This window comes from Mercenaria mercenaria, chromosome 10 (assembly GCF_021730395.1).
Source record: "Mercenaria mercenaria strain notata chromosome 10, MADL_Memer_1, whole genome shotgun sequence".
NCBI lineage: Eukaryota > Metazoa > Mollusca > Bivalvia > Venerida > Veneridae > Mercenaria > Mercenaria mercenaria.
In genome coordinates this window covers 66,891,564-66,909,419 of record NC_069370.1, presented here as the reverse complement: position 1 = coordinate 66,909,419, position 17,856 = coordinate 66,891,564, and the positions used below count along the sequence as shown (strand labels likewise).

At 33.5% G+C, this 17,856-nt stretch overlaps 1 protein-coding gene across 1 annotated transcript; it reads left to right on the top strand.

Annotated features, from left to right (window-relative positions):
• The first annotated feature begins 1,662 nt into the window (after window positions 1-1,662).
• LOC123560661 (ubiquinone biosynthesis O-methyltransferase-like) lies at window positions 1,663-10,340 on the top strand. Its single transcript, XM_053516962.1, has 5 exons — window positions 1,663-1,770; window positions 6,264-6,398; window positions 8,157-8,292; window positions 8,587-8,682; window positions 9,981-10,340. The coding sequence occupies exons 1-5, from the start codon at window positions 1,663-1,665 to the stop codon at window positions 10,169-10,171; spliced, it is 666 nt and encodes a 221-aa protein (XP_053372937.1). The 3' UTR covers window positions 10,172-10,340.
• The last annotated feature ends 7,516 nt before the right edge of the window (window positions 10,341-17,856 follow it).

Here is a 17,856-nt window from a genome sequence, read left to right as displayed (position 1 = left end):
CAGAATAAATGATTGAAAACTTTTCCCCATTGACTCCATTCATTCATGACCAAAAGTCAAAGGTTTTGGTACTGAATCTTTTGCATATACTAGTAGCTATGTCCTGTGGAACAAGTTACTCTTTTCGCTAAGGAACATTTCAAAGTTAAGTAATTTTGAATATTCAGTAAAAAGTCATATGCTTAATATGTAGTTGTTGTTTTAAATCGGTCTTATCATATCAAAGTTTTATATATATAATGCCATTTTAATTTAGGGCTGTTACATTTCATTTCCTGCCTCTCTATGTCAATACCATCAACACCTTAGGACCGCAATTTAGTTCTCTTTTTGTGTTATCCTTGGTATAATGTTATTGACATGGTTTCATTTCTCATAAATGTTTATTGTGTTATTGTTTTATCGTGTATGTGGATGTGTTTTACCATGTTTTATGCATAATACTGAAATAAATCTATCTTTATCTGAGTACTTTATACTTCTTTGATTCAAACAATTTTTACCGCTGATGCGAATTTGATATCTTAAACCATTTAGATTAAACCATTTAGAATATGCAACAAATAAATCGAATTTATCCCTTCTTTATTTAATGTGCCAAAAAACCCCCCAAAAAAAACAAAAAAAAAAAAAAAAAAAAACCAACAACACACGATAAAACCGATTTTTGGAAAAATCCGAAGTTGGTTTTGGTTGCACTGGTTTCCCTTTTGGTGTCAGTCAATTGTTGCGGTGAAATTGAATCTCATTTGTATACTTGATCTGAATGGTGTTATTTGGTTTGTGTTCTCTTGGCCGTGTTGAGAAAATACTGGACCACATACAGGTAGGCTTGATGCAAATTAGTATTATGCGTTAGCTTGCTGATGTTGTTGTTGTTGTTTCTGAAAAGTAAACAAAGTGCGTTTTCGTTATTCAAAGAACAATTTATGTAAGCTAGAAAATGTGCGTGAATATTTATCTTTTTATTATAAATTAAAATCAGAGCTACTATTCCAGAGGGCGGCATCACATATTTCTTACAATTCTATAATTACACTTTTACGAATATCTATATGCACATTTGTGTAACACAGCAAATACATAGTCAAGATAGTGTCGTATAGCTACCTCGGCACACTAACCGCAAGTGCCCTATATGCTAATGAAGAATTCGGTGGATATTTCACTATTGAACATGATCAAATCATAGAAAGAAAGTGTAGTTTTACATGAAAATTGCATAGCTTATAAAATATTTTATGAACCGATTGTCAATTTACTGATGGATGCTTGCATTTCCAAAAAAGGGACCACATTACAGAGGACACACTTCTGGCCAGTTCAGTGCCTTTAAAAACTCACAATATTCATAGAAATGTTACGTGTATTTGCAACAATGTCCGAGTGCTGAAATTTCGAATAACTAGATTAAACATCGCTTTTAGAAATTTTGAAAATTGTTTGATTTCTTCCGTTTTTCTCAGCTTGTTCTGCGTAAAATTCACCACTCAGTCTTGATCTGCAGAGTGAGCCTGTATATGATGCATAGCAATGCAGTGAAGCGGTGATATCATATTTTAATACTCACATACATAACACAAACCATGCACCACAGTATCTGTAATACCAGTACTTTATATGGTACATTAGACTGTTAGAAGGCGACTGTATAAAGATTAAATGGCAGAAGAGGATTATAAAGTTTGGTTGGAAGCAGTTTGTAGACCAGGTGTGTGCTTAGAGGAGTCACAGAAAGCGTATAGAGACTGGGCTAGCACTTACGATGAGGTAATTTTAGTTATTCATAATTTGAGTATGATACCAAATTTATCTAGCACCTTTCTCATGAATATATACTCGAACAAGTTCAAATGTGCAAAATTGCTGTTGTTAAATGTGTATGCTTTCAAATATCTGGAATCTTTATCACAAGCCGCAGGACTCACGTTGTCAGTCGCCATCATCGCCTTTTGCGGTGAATTTGTTTAAATGGCAAATATTCATTGAATTTGGCGACAGGAACTGGTAATATTTTATTTATCAGCTGCATAAATAGTTAACCCGGGGTCACTCCAATCTCCAAGCAGAGTTGTCGTTCGTTCCTCACCATGAATGCTAATGTAACCGGTGTGCAAGAGAGTGGGGTCACTCCAGTGTTGTCAATCGATAAAGCGGACGGTTTATTAACTTGTGTATTCCTAAAACGGGTCAACTATGTCCGATATAACAGTGTCCTTAAGACGGTAGGATTATAAAGGAGGAGTAAACAATCTATTACAAGATGATATCAATGAGATTGAACTGACAGGCTGTTTTTGAGAACGTTTTCAAACGCCAACTACTCTATATTCTGCACACGACAATTAAACTAATTATTATTGGAAGGCAATCTGACAAATGTATACAATCTTACTTTTTTGCTTTGGGTTTAACGCCGTTTTACAACAGTATTTCAGTTGGCTGTTAACCTAACCAGTGTTCATGGATTCTGTGCCAGTACAAACCTGTTCTCCGCAATTTTAACTGCCAATCAGAGGTGGAGGACGAGTGATTTCAGACACAATGTATTTTATCAAATCGTCACGGAGAACATACGTCCCGCACAGGGATCCAACTCGCGATCCTGCGATCCGTAGATCTGTGCTCTCCCTGTTGTGCTAAGCGGGCGGGCTACAATTTTACTTATCTAGCATTAGCAGATGAAACTCATATCTATCAGATGGTGTCGGCCCGGCACAATTTCTCCTTCTTTGCTGTATAGTTAAACAAGCACTTTTGGACATGGATTGTGAATTTCACAACAAATTTACAGCATTGACAGCTCTGTATTTTTGAAAATTAATCCTGCCCCATCAATATATCATAGAAAAATACTATCAGCAATAATGAACTTTTTTGTTACACATCAAAGTCAAGGTCTAAGTCACTGTTCAAATTTCCCAGACACATATGTCATGGCCGATGTAACATTAAATATTGACCCGGTTGAAAATTGACCCCCTGGGTCCTGTTTAAACGGATGACTGATCAATTTTCAACGTTGAAAATTGACCCCGCCCGTTATTTAATGATCCATCCATGCGTGAATATTTGACCCTCGTTGAAACCTGATCGACTATAGTCAGGTCAAATTTCAACGTTGAAAACTGATTCCCAATAATCTTACACAATTTGCATATTACAATACAGATCAAAGATTAATATTTCTGTATTTTTTCAGGACTGTAAGTAATAAACATTTAGTTATACATTCGAGCGCGTCACAATCTGATAATATGTCTAGTTACTTGCCAATTCCTCGGATAATGGTCAGATCAATCTGACTAAAGTACTTGATCTTCCAAACGAAGATCCGAGAATGACCCATTCACATTCGTCTTCTGTATATTTTGAATTTCCAATATTGCTATTTTTATTTTCGCAAATCTAATTTTATTTGAACCAATTAGACGACTTGTTCGAATGTCAAAGAATAAGAAAAATGTGCGGTCAGACCGGGGCTCGAACCCGGGACCCCTTTGCTTTGCTTACAGAGCAAGTGCCCTACAGACTGAGCCCTACAGACTGAGCCCTACAGACTGAGCTAACCGGCCGTCTGACACTTTACGTAATAAGAATTATAATTATGAAAAACCCAGGATAAATGTAGATTTGCAAAATGTTGTAAGGTAAGCTCTGGTTGGCTAATGAAAGGGTCGTCAGAACGAGGCTATCAATAGCTCGACTTCAGATCCTAAGCGTAGCGTAATAGGAGATGTACTTTAGTCAGATTGATAGTCAGATCAGGGGCGTACCTGGATGATATTTTGAACTGTATGCCAGATATGAGCAGCATAGCTACGAACCAAGCAAAAATGCTGCGAATGTAGGGTAGGTAAGGGAGGGGGTCTCCGAATTAGGTTTTTGGGGCCTCCCCTTGAAAATGTTGAAACATGTTCGGCAAGAGATGCGTTCTCTTGCTATATTCCAGCGTTAATTTTTTGTTTTTATATTTGTACTACATATTACAATGATAATCATTTAAATTCATATTTTATCACACCGTGCATTCTCACTGGCAGGGATTGTGACAGTGTCTAAACTTGCAGCTGGAGCAGCCCCGGATACTTGGAAGAATATAAACATTTTTCGTATAGAGTCCTATATAACTTTACCCTGGAAAGTGTGGTGTGCTCGACCGCTCTTTCACGATACTTGGCCCGTACTAGTATTCATTAATACTTGTATCTAATATTTTAAAATGTTTAATATCTCTTCCGCAGATTTTTCCTTCAATTACTTCAATACAATGATAAATAACAAAATGAATCATGCCAACTTAATGTGTTGAAAAGTCAGATTTATACACGACATACCTTGTATAGAAAATACGCGAAAATTCTCCTACGCGAATAAAAATGATTTCACAGTATAATATTTGCAAACGCAAATTCAAACTGCGTAAATTGCTAAATGGTACTTCGGCATTGATTGCAACCATGAAAAAAATCTTCAATATCACGCCAAGAGTGTTATATTAAGAGTAACTTTTTTCTTTCCCGAGACATCGGTTGATAATTTTTGTTCTGCTGCTGCCCTCTTGATTTACCAATAAACATGTCATTTAAAATATGAACAGCAGAGCAAGACAGGTGTCCTGTTTTTGTGCTAACAGATTTTCCGACATGCCCAAGTTGAGTACATCAAGTTTTAAGGGACAAACATAGTAATATGTTGGTATTTTTGTAGAAACGAGCGCTCGGTCGTTGCCGTAGAAACGTGCATGCACAATGGATGTGTTGGGTATAACGACGCACCGACACAAATTTAGATCATATGGGCACTTTCTAGCTTTGATGGTAGAGGAAGACCCCAGGTGCCCCCACCCCCCGTGCATTATTTCATCACGGGCGGCCACCTAGTTAGAACCGCCGACTTTCCATAAGCCAGCTTCCTCATAGAATCTCCTTTTTGACAGAATATCGCAAAATGATACCCCTATCTACATAAAAGATCCAGTTAGTATACATGTATATCAAAAATTAACAAGTAAAATTTTGATGCAGGGCATCAAATCGCCAGAAAAAGGTAAAAAAAACCACGAATTTAATGATATACATATATTCCATATCGACAAGATTTATCGCGTGATCCGAATGTGCACATGTACACATTGCAAAGATTAACTAGTATTATCTTGAATATATAACACACAAACAATTAATTAAGTTTCAATTGTTTAAATGAAAGTGCACATTTTTTTTATTTACCAAGCAATACAGTTGCATTGTCCGTCAAGAACGTTTGATTCCTTTAGACAATGTATGTGGTAATTCATTTTTCTTCTGACTTCGACAACATTTTGCTTTTAGAAGAAATTTATTGTCTGTTTTACAAACAAACGCATTGTGTAATAACTTTCAATAAACAAATTATATCCTCTTTGAAAGACCTTGTTTTATTTCTTCCTCTTTCTTTTATGTAATCCGCAATATTTAGAATTAATTTTTACCCCAATTCAAACAACTACTAGAATCCATTTCTGAAATTATCTGTAGAATGTTGTTGGGATTAAATTAGGATTCTGTCTAGGTTGAGTGTCTAATTGTTTATTTATTAGCAACTGAAAAGAAATAGATTAACTGTGATTATTAATCTGACATGGTATCTCTTTGCAGTGTAGTGAGAATATTTTCCTGTTTCAGATCACGTGATATGGCTATTGATACGGAGAATAGGGATAAATTCTTTATACATTTTTCCTATTTTCCCAGAAAGCTATCTTTTGAAATAATAAAAATCTTATGCAATTTTCAGCTCCTAATTCCTTTATGTAAGCCTTTCATTAACTGCCTCATTTTCCTTTTATTTACAATATCATTTTCCATTGTCACATTTTAATAACTTCTCCTACTAGCTGCAGAATCCTAAAGCGTATCAAATATAGTCGCCGGTTTCTACCGGCGACTAATCATTGGCTAAACTTTTTGTACTAGTAACAGATATTTATACTTTGTTTAGCTAAACATGCAATTTGTCTTATTTTAAACCTGTTGCATAGTACTGGTAATTGCATGTTTACGTAAACTAAATGTAAACGTAGTAATTGTTCTTATTTTCAAATGTAAACTTCGGACCTATAGTGCACCTTTAAGACATGGTCGCTCTCTTACCGGTCCGCGCGTCAACCGTTGTCACAGAATATTCTTCTTTGTTTACTTGGCAGTTTAATCGAAACTTGTTAGAAACGTGGATAGTTTCAAACTGTTGTTAATAGCTGTAAATATTGTTTCTATTTACAGGATGCTGAAAAATACAAGTATGACATTAACAGTATTAAAATAGCTTCAATTCTTAAAGATTATTTCCAAGAAGGTGAGCGAGGAAACGTTCGAATTCTTGATGTCGGTGCAGGTACTGGACTGGTTGCGAAACAGGTAGTTACAACTCACATCGAAGACATCGTATCGTTAAATGTCGGATATTTTTACCATGACTACGTCATACATGTATAAAAATAGAAACAAACACCATAACAAACATTGAAATCTTTTAAAAGTTTACTTTTAGTAGTAGTAGTAGTAGTGGAAGTAGTAGAAATAATAATAATAATAATAATAATAATAAAAGTTATAATGATGATGATGATGATGACGTTGGTGGTGGTGATGGTGATGGTGATGGAGGTAACTATAAGATATATTATGCCCAAAGTTTGTATTTGACAATATGATCAGTCTCTAAACATATGTTAACACAGAAATTGAAACAGTACGAATATTGTATGACCCTGAAAATACTGGTGTACATGTCTTTAATTAACAAACGACTGATACTATATAACATTTAATATTGATCGTAGCTCTGCATTTAATTAGTATTTTGCTAAGATAAATATTGGGATTTTTTTTTTAGATTTATATCCATATTCACTGATGAAATACTTTAAGCAAAAGCATAGTTTATCTTAAAAAAACAAAAACATGATTGCATATAAACATTTCGATGACAATCTTATTTTCAATGAAGTCTTTCAAAGAATAAAGACAACTTGATACATGAAATAAGCATTCTAGCATAAAACTGTTGTTCCTGTCACTTTTCGGGGGTGTTTTAACAGTAGAGAAAACGTGTGTTAACAGAGAGATTCTCGCGCTCTCGTGCTGTTATAACACATTTTTATATATGCACGCTCCGTGGCAAAGCGTAAACGTCCCCAAAACGGATAATTCAAAACGAAATAACGTCAACAAACAACTCAGACATTCCCTCGCATTTCGTGGAAATTTAATGACGTTGAGTGACATTGTATTCATTTATCAGTTTTTACGCGTTTTATGCTAGAATAGCGTTAGCGCATGTTCATTTCGTGTTATAACATCTGCAGAATCCCATGTTATAACACGAAAAAACATGCGTTATCCCTATATTTAAAGTTTATTGCAGTATACCGAAAATAATATCATGAAAATAAATTCTACAGCCATCTCATCAAAAATGGTACCAAGATAAAACTGAATATTTATTATAGTGTATTGAATAGTTCTAAATAGTTCTAACTTAACTCATAGTTTATCATATATTATAGATTGAAATGAATCTCTTAGGAACATAGTATCTTGTTTCTAATTGTTCGCCTACGAAGGCAAAAATTGTCTGTTTCAAATAAGGTGTTCTTCATTGTTAATTAATAATGTTTTAAGTAAGAATATACAGAATGTGCGGTGGTTTGTAAGCCATAAGTTAGTAATGTACTAGTATGTGTTAAGTTATTTCATGTGCGAGTCTTGTAAATCAAACGTATCTGAGTTTCTTGCAAACCGTAAGTTCATCATGTGTTTAGGTATAACAAGTCTTGTAAATCATAAGTACATTAAGTGTAAGCTATTAAGTGACTTGTAAACCAATATTAATGTAGTTATTACGAGTATACATTGGGTGAAAATTGTTAAAGTCTTTAAAACATAAGAGCAGTGAGATACGTATGTTCATCTACGTCAAAAAGAAATACATTCAATACAAAATAATTATTTATCATTTTTTTCTGGTTCTCTTTTCTAATGTTTTGTACAGAATAGTTTCTTAGGTAAAAGGTTAGGAATCTTGAGTCAATGTTCTAGTAGTTTTTAAGTAAAAGCGTTTTGTTTCTGCATAATATCCCGTCCCGATAAAATATATAGAAGTTATATTTTCAGCTTAAGAAGTATGGTTTTGAACACATAGACGCCCTTGAACCATCGGAAGACATGTTAAATGAGGCAAGAAAAAACAACCTTTATGAAAACTACTTTGTCGAGTTTATATCCGGAACACCATCAAGTTTACCTGCCAGTGAGTCAATACTTCTAAATGGTTTTGGGGGTCACGATTACAATGCTTAACGTCACATATATATTTTGCTATGGCTAAGCTGCCGGCTGCACTAAGTTAGCCGTCAAGCGTAAGGAAGCTCTGAAAGGCGAGCTTGTTTTAACTATTTGTTAATGGTTGCTGATCTTGATTTTATATGCAGCAGTCAATCTGTATCTTCTCATAATCTTGTTTTTTTGTACTACTGTAAGCTTTTTTGATATGTGTTAGTGCTATAGTCAAATATGTCGTACAAACTTCAAAATTTACTTTTAGATTCCTATGATGTTCTCACAGGAGGTGGAATCTACGCAACAGAAGCACACGTGCCCGCTGAAGCTATTCTTGAAATGATAAGGCTTGTAAAACCGGGTAACTTTTATTCATTCTCTTTAATGAAAATGAAATTATTTGCAACATTTAGTATCGAGAAGTATGTGAAATATACTATTGCGTTATTGATTCAGATGTTTTGACGGTATATTAAGTTTATTTCGTTGGGTTCAGCGAGAACAAAACATCTTTCAGTACAAGAGTAGATAACGAGAATAAAATCAGGGACAGTTTTCCTAAGCCGATTAACTGAGCTCAGGTATATTGTATGGAATATCATTAAGTTAGCAGAAACATGAAGAAACATGCATCACAGATATAAAAAATAGAAGGTAGCACTTTTTTGTACTTCCTAGCAGGAGCCAATCAACTGGATTACCACAATGAGAAAATTGTCTTTCCGTCCTGTAACTTACAAAGTTGAGAGTGTAAACTGAAATTAAGTTCTAATATCAGACTGAGAATGATTGTTTTTCTAATAAGTTTCCCCATATTTCCTAATTGTTCTTTCAGGAGGTGTTATAGTTTTAGTGGATAACTATACCTATATTCGGACAAGTTAGAATTATTTTCTTTCAAAAGGTGTATATATTTTCTGTCGGTTAAGCGAAGCGAATTAGGCGGGAAATATTTTCCTTGAATAGGTATAGATCTTTTGTTGTATCAGGCCAATCAAAATCTTGTTTTGATGGTTGGTTTGTTGGTAGCCTTAGTAACGCTGGTAAGGCAAGTTATCGTGCCGATTGTTGTGATTTGTATGGTCATTCAGCTTTTGGCACCTATGCTTACAAACAGATTATTTTTTAAATCTAAATCACGGGAAATTATTTGTTATCTTATTTAAAAATATTTATATATATATATACATGAGAAGTGAATGTTATTCATGTTCAATCATTGAATTGATACTTATGAATTGAATGGTATTTGAAGTTGTTATATGATTCATGTCAGTATTTTCTTATATGTAAATGTAATGGATATTATTGGAAGAAGAAACAATGTAAGTTAATCGTGCCCAAGTGCTCATTACATATTATATCGTGCCCAAGTGCTCATTACATATTATACAATATATGAAGTATATTGTGTTTTTGTTCTTTTGGTACAAAGATCTGTGTAGAATTATTTTCTTTCAGAAGGTGTTATAGTTTTAGTGGGCAACTATACCTATATTCGGATTGGTAAGAATTATTTTCTTTCAGGAGGTGTTAATAGTTTTAGTGGGCAACTATACCTATATTCGGATTAGTAAGAATTATTTTCTTTCAGGGGGTGTTATAGTTTTAGTGTTCAACTATATCTATATTCGGATTAGTAAGAACTATTTCTTTCAGGAGGTGTTATAATTTTAGTGGGCAGCTATACCTATATCCGGACAAGTAAGAATTATGATGATCTTGAGCCACTAATGGGAAGACTGGAAGTTGAGGGCAAATGGAAGAAATTAATACATGAGATATGGACAGCTGAATCAGCTGGCAGTACAACAGTGGAGAGAATAACTTGTTGTTACAGAGTGATCTGAGATATACGTTCTCTATTGCATTGTATTTTGGCAACTTTTAGACGAAAAGTATATAAACCTTCTACTTACTTATACATCTTGTATGTTAGTTGTTTGACCTCCATTCACCTGTCCCCCGCCCCAGCTTTCTCCCACAACTCTCCACGTTATGATCCACCAATCTGTGTATGTCCCCTCCCATTTTATACCACCTTTAAATTACATTCCCTTCTCCCTTTTCATATTTTCATATAATTAAAACAAACTTGTTCATGGATATTTAAAGCAACACTGTATCTTTCCACTCTGATTCTATTTGTTATTGGTATACTTTGAGATGCGGAGCTCTGACTATATTTACAATGCTAAATTCTTCTAGAAAGTCTACTCTTGCAATTTAATTTATTTATTGTTTGGTTTTGGATTGCAAGTGATGTGTTCGTATATGTAAAGATTTAAGAAATCAAATGTATATCTTTTAATCTTATTTTAGACAAAACATTACTCTCAACAGTATTGTGATCAGTGAAAAATTTTGGTTTCGGTTTTACAAAAAGTTTGCAGAATAAACTTGCTCTTCTATTACCAGGACAAGAATAATACTCTAGATAATAAAATGTTTGTGCAAATAACGACTATGCACACGATAAAAGAAGTTATTTTTGAACTATTTAGCTAGCTACAAGTAACAGTTGGGTTGTTTAAAGCATTGAAAGGGAACTATCACCACATTCCTGCACTATTCTGATATTAAGACATTTCATTTTCTTCTACAATATTATATTCTCTCTCATTTCTGCAACTTTTAAAATAAGGATCAAAGCAACGTTACTGCATGATATTGTGTGTGTCCAAAACTTTACTTTGTGGAAGTATGTAAATGTAGGGTCTGATTTGCAAGGGGAATAGAAATGATGTAACATTTTAAAATAAAAGAAGTGTAGTTAGAGTTTATGATGAACTTATACTTCTGCCCAATCTGAAAACATTCTTTTCATTTAAATAGGTCAAGGCCACTCGTTAAATATTAAAAGCACAATGAAATATATATATAAACAACGCTGTATAAAAGTCATGTATTTGTCAATTGACATTTTATATTTCGATTCGACAGAAATAATGCCAGAGAAGATATTACCAAGTATGGAGTATCCTTGTGTAGTTTGAAAACATACATTTTTTGCCTTTTTAAAGGATCTTTATGTTACTTATATTAATTATAGATAATTTGATGTGTTAAGGCGTTTTCGCCCCAGTTCATTTGCACAACTGGGCCACTGGGTCCTGTTGTAAGGTTGTGTTTTTATCATACAGAATTGTGTTGAACTGGTGATTCATACTCCCATATCTAAAATTCTAACGCCTACAGCCCACTCCCTCGATAGGTTTGGCAATATATTTCATATTTACGAAATACTATTACAAATTAATTGATTATAAATGCATGCCTATTAAATGATCGTATTCTATTTTATTTAGAAAATTTAACAAATAATATATTCACGAATTGTCTTTACCCAGTCTGTAGTGGCAAAGGACAGTTGCATGATTTTTGTCCCCTCGTATTTCTAAATAAAGGGAGCAGACGTATTTTATAGGCATTTAAGCGGATCAAGAGTTTTTGCTTTAAAATTAAAATTTCCGGGTTCCTTTATGAATGTTAGCAATATGAAATCTATTTCAAATTTTCGAAATTAGGCCACTATTAGAATAAGCTCACTAAATGATTTTATTATACATTCCAAATGCTAGATTTTCGACATGATTAACTAAAATTCTTAGCAGATTGTTTCTCTTTATAAACGGTTTACCTCGAGTTTTGTTCAAAATTCTACATGTTCATGTGAGGAAGCCATACATCTGGTTCACTGATTGTCGGTGGTTCTACCCACGGCACGTGTCCGACCTTGAACAATTAAAATACATTTGTATGACAATTCGTTCAGCTGCCTCTGACAGTTCCGGCTATGTACATACAAGGACACGTGACCACATTCCACAACAGCAGTTTCTTTTCGAAACGAATTATCTGGAGAAATTTGGCGTCGACTAGCCCAAGGAAAACGAATCAGGCCTGCAGTTTCTGAGAAGAATATTTCTCCTATAGTCATATGAAGAAAAAGGCCCAAGCCCTGACGGCCTTTTGTTTGTACAGAATTTTTAAAGTATTCCCAAATCCGCTATTCACTCGCTCACGTTATTATTCGATGCACTCATAAAATACACTTTAAGCGACCAGTATGCTGTATGCGAGGGAAGGTAGTTTCTAATGTATTAACTGCTTGAGAACGGATAATATATTATGGTGCCGTTTGACCTATTAAAGTCAATAAATTCAATGAATACCCCATCCCATAAACTTGAGATTACTTAAAGACCTCTCACAAAAGTATTGCTCTCTATGTATATTTTATTTCCAGCAGATTTTATGGCCAATGATCAGTAGGGGAAACTTCCCGATCGGGAAATTATTTATGGGTTTTTCCCTACTTCCCGAACAGGAAACTTGTTACTTATTATAGTAACATGCTTCCCGTTTGGGAAGTAAAACCACTATATTTTAGGTACGTTCATTAAAAATGCCCGGTGCATAAGACTATACATGAGATCTCGAAATTGAATTTGCCATATTGAACTTAAAAGACATATCTAGATTTCTACCGTTCAGAATTTTTTTAAATGTCCTAGTATTTTTTTAATTTCACATTGAATCTGCCCTTTTTCCGAATGAACTGCAAAAAAGCAGAGTTTCCCGATTTGGAAACCAAACTTCCCGATCAGGAAATTCTTCTTATTTGCGTGGTACATCTTTTTATCATACTAAATGGAATATCAAGACAGACGAAGTCATAAGAACCAGAAGAAACATTTCAAAGGGAGACCTGAAAACACTTGATAAACTACATAAAATAGAAAATCACAAAACTAGTGTCATATTGCAAACGTTGTGTCTCCTACATTGAAAACTTTAAAACTATTATACAGAATGCAAAGAAAGTAGATCAAGCAACACAGACCGATACTATTGAACACATGTACGTGTACAGGTACATTTTTACCTTAATTGATGCCAAATTTTTCTTTCAGTAATAAATTCACAGTATCTTGTTTGATACAAAATGATACATGTGTATTTGAAATACCAAAAGCAGGATGATATTCGATGCGAGATGTTTTTCAATGTAAAATTCTGATTTTGTTCACGAGGGATACATAATGCTTTTCCAGATTGTTTGTATTCTTCACATGAATATTTTACAAAAAAAAATCAATTGTGAAGGTGATAGAAAATGTATTTTTCAAATTGAAAATTTTTGAACAAACTTAAGATATTCGAAAAAGTAGCTATAAGGCAACTGACAAGGAAACAGTATAACATACTAGTATACTGTCATATGCTAGAACCAAAAATATTATTAAATTAAAGTCTGTTCTTTAGCTTACTTATTATACATGATAATATAACAGTACATGTACTTGTATTACAAAACATAACCATAAAATATGAAAGGGGTTTACTTATAATGACATAGAAATATAGCAGTGACAAGTCCCTATAAGCTCATGGTTTGGAATACTAGTTTATGCTTTGATAGGAACAGAGATATTTGACTTTTAAAAAAACTTTAATCAAGGGTGATACCATCGCCAGCTCTACCTTTTTCTTTTAAAAATCGAGCTAAAGATTAGAACCAATACTGACAGACAATTAACCTTGTGGTGCTTGATATTGTAAAACAATAAACATAAAGAAAACTAGGGCCATAAGATGCATCTACCTGAAACTGAAAATCTGTTTAAATGCAGCACATGCTCTTACAGTATTTTGTGTTTTGACTGTGTCAGATGTGATACCTTCAAGAAAAGATATAACTACTCTGTTTCTTTCACTTTTATTTTTATCAAAATCCAAGTTAATCAAGGATTCTGTGTCTCTATTAATAACTGATATAGAATTATAATCTCTTAATATATCTTCCTTTTTTGCACACCCAAATGCAAAGGCGACAAATGCTCTTTCAGACTGTTTTAAACCTAAAAAGAGAAGTAAAAAAATATGACATCAGTTTTCAAAAAGTTATTTACTATCAAAGTCTACACCAATCCACATAACTCTGATTTGACTTATGATATAGTTATTCTCCTTGTTAACTTTAAAGTTTTTGATAAAGTCAAATATCTCTGTAACTATCAAAGTTTTTGACTTGAAACTTACAACATGTATTTACTGTCAAAGTCTACACCAGAAAACAATCCTCATAACTTGAAATTTGCCAGAGTTAGGCCTCTTTTTATCTTTGATTTTGTTGTGTAAAAGTTTTTGATAAAGTCAGATATCTCTGTTACTATCAAAGATTAAACTAGTTTTTTGCTATTAAAGTCTACACCAGGAGAAACAATCCCCATAACACTGATTTGAATTTTGATAGAGTTATGCCCCTTTTTAACTTAGACATTTTTTTTTGGTAAAAGTTGTTGATGAAGTCAAATATCTGTTACTATCAAAGATTTTGACTTGAAAATTAAAATAGTTTTTGACTATCAAAGTCATCACTAGGAAAAACAATCCTTATAACTCTGATTTGAATTTTGACTGTTAAAAATTGTACTTGCAAAACTCTAATTCAGAGTCAAGCACTGACAAAAGTTGAGCATGCTGTCTTATGGACAGCTCATGTTATTCATCTGGTTGCTATCTTACCTTAATGAAGTGGCTGACATCACTTGTTAGCAACTGAAATTTCTTCTGTCTAACTGTATAGGAGCCTTTGACAATGATCAAATAGTTGGAAAAACATGGTCAATTAAAACTGATACCAAAGTTAATACATAAGTTGTAACATCATTTTGTGCAGTAGATTTGAATTCAGAACATCAGTAGGTTTGAATTCAGAACATCAGTATGTAGTGAAAAACAAGGTGTAAAGAACAAAACAGGCCAGTATTATGATTCAATTTATGACCCACATTATGAATATTTGTACATTGTTTTCAGCAAAGAAGATTATTTTTGAAGAGCAGAGATCCGCATTTGTTGAATGCAATTTCTCTGATAGTACTGAAAATGATAAAAACTGAACAACAGAAAAGTAAAGAAATAACATGTGTATTATGTAGTAACACATACAAGAGATCTTAAAAAGATATAGTTGGGATTTTCTAAAACTACAAAAATGGCCGTAATTCTGACAAAATGCAGATTAGAGTTATGGTTCTTTATTAGACTTTATAGTCCCTAATGATCGATGATAAACAAGTGTGCAAAGTTTCAAAACTGTAGCTCTTATAGTTTTTGACCTAAACAAAAAATTTAACCAAGAAACTAAAATTTTCCAAGTACAATAAAGGGCAATTATTTTATCAAAATGCATATCAGAGTTGTGGTTCTAGGCATACATAGTCCCCTAATGTGCAAAGTTTTAAAGCTGTAACCCTTACAATGTTTGAGAAAATGTGGACCTAAACAATTTTTTTAACAAATGCAGACACCAATGCCAACGATCAAGTGACGACAATACCTCATAGATTAAAAAAAAAAAAAAAAAAACAACAAAAAAACAGACGAACTAAAAGGAGAAAAAAATACATTTACATCAGAAATTATGCTGGAGTCACACAACACAAGATCTTGGAATGTGTCTAAAGTAAATATTCAAATAACTGATCCACTGCCTTTGAACCAAAACTCATATGAGTCTGTTAAAATCCTGGGTCACTAGACACATCAAATTATGGGATCACAACTCCCTGAAAACTTGAAATAATTGCTTTTTATAACAAAATAAAAGAATAAATTTTCTGAATGTCTGCTTTCAATTTCCTGATTGTGAAGTAACTTAAAGGCTAGGTTTCCCGATCAGGAAGTTAGGTTTCCAATTCGGAAAACTCTGATTTTAAGCAATTTCTGAAGAAAATGGTCAATTTCACTGTCAAATAAAAATTCAATAAGACATTTAAAAAAATTGTGAACGGTAGAAATTTAGATATATCATCCAAGTTTAATGTGGCATATTTAATTTGCAGATCTTGTGTATATTCTTATGCACCGGCTATTTTAAATGAAATGGGTCTAAAACTTGCGATATTGCTTCCCGAACGGGAAGCATGTTACTATAAAAAGTAACAAGTTTCCCGTTCAGGAAGTAGGGAAAAACCCATAAATGATTTCCCAAACGGGAAGTTTCCTCTACTGATGATATCATTATCCTTTGATGCTTACACTTTGTTGATAAGGAAGGAATTTAATAATGTTGAAATCTTATACAATTATTGTCTTTTGGAGAAGTCAATATGTGGATTTATCGACCTGATAAAAGCGATATCAACATTGAGTGCATCGACCGAGGGCGCAGCCCAAGGTTGATATCATTTTTATCAGGTCGATAAATCCACATATAGACCGAACTTAAAGGGCAGCAATTGTTTTATTATTAAATCAAGCCAACTCATAAGTATAAACTTTAAATACAAATATCTGCAGCCTAATGTCATTTTTTTTCGTGGTAAATTGTGTACGACGTCGCATTGTTTTGACGGCAAACCGTGATGATGTCACAACTGGAGGTCAATACGTGTTTTAGCTCCGCATTCGAGTCAATACGACATTTTCTCATTGATCATGTAACTACATGTAGACCAATGGAAAACAATATAAATATAGATTTTAAAATAAACACATTTAGTCCTTCCAATGAACACGATTTTACCAATAATCGCGTTAGTTCGCATAGATGAGCAGCAAGATTTCGCCGTTGTTCAACAGTATTTCAGTGATGTAACGGCGGACAGATAACCAAACCAGTGTTTCTGGATACTGTACCAGTAAAAGCATGTTCCCCACACGATTCAGAGGTAGAGGACGAATGATTTCAGACACAATATCTTTTACCAAACCGTCACTGAGAACATACGCCCCGCCTGCGGGTCGGACTCAAGACCCTGCGTAAGTGGAAAGATATTGCGATAATGTATAGGCAAACTCTGATATACACCTTTGTGAACAATACAAAATTTTGGTGAATTCATAGAAAGATATAGTTTTACCAAACCGTCACTGAGAACATACGCCCCGCCTGCGGGTCGAACTCGAGACCCTGTGTAAGTGAAAAGATATTGCAGTAATGTATATGCAAACTCCGATATACACTTTTGTGATCAATACAAAATTTTGGTGAATTCATAGAAAGATATAGCTTATCAGAAATTTTGAATGATAAAGATGACTAAAAACTTTCAGAATTAATTGAACGTTTCTATTAAACCTTTTCATGCATAACTGTTGCATTCATTTTAACCTGATGGGGTTAGTATTGCTAGGCCATACATAAAATCTTATAACTGTAAATATAGACAATAGCTTGTTACATTTCCCAATGATTGGTATCGATTCTTTTCAAATTTCTTATATTCTAGGTACTAATTTTACGGACAAGAAACGCCTGATAATAATTTGATATCCATTTGAAAGCCATCATAGAGTCTTTCATAACGCTGAAAGAATTTTAAAATCGGACCACTATTTAAACAGATATGGCAGTTTGAAATTTGAGAAAAAATGTGTCTTTATGACGTTATTTACGCACTGCTAAATTCTTCATTTTGAAAATAATCTTTTAAATAGAATTAATTTCATATAATTATTTCTTGTGAGTAAGATGTAAAACATGGTAATTACTTTTATTATAGCTGGAAAAAGTGGAAATTAT

Excerpts from the sequence above, each read along its gene's own strand:
- LOC123560661 (XM_053516962.1), top strand. The coding sequence starts at position 1,663 with ATGGCAGAAGAGGATTATAAAGTTTGGTTGGAAGCAGTTTGTAGACCA. Across the intron at positions 6,399-8,156 it reads CTGGACTGGTTGCGAAACAG|CTTAAGAAGTATGGTTTTGA; the intron begins GTAGTTACAACT and ends TTATATTTTCAG. Across the intron at positions 8,683-9,980 it reads GATAAGGCTTGTAAAACCGG|GAGGTGTTATAATTTTAGTG; the intron begins GTAACTTTTATT and ends TATTTCTTTCAG.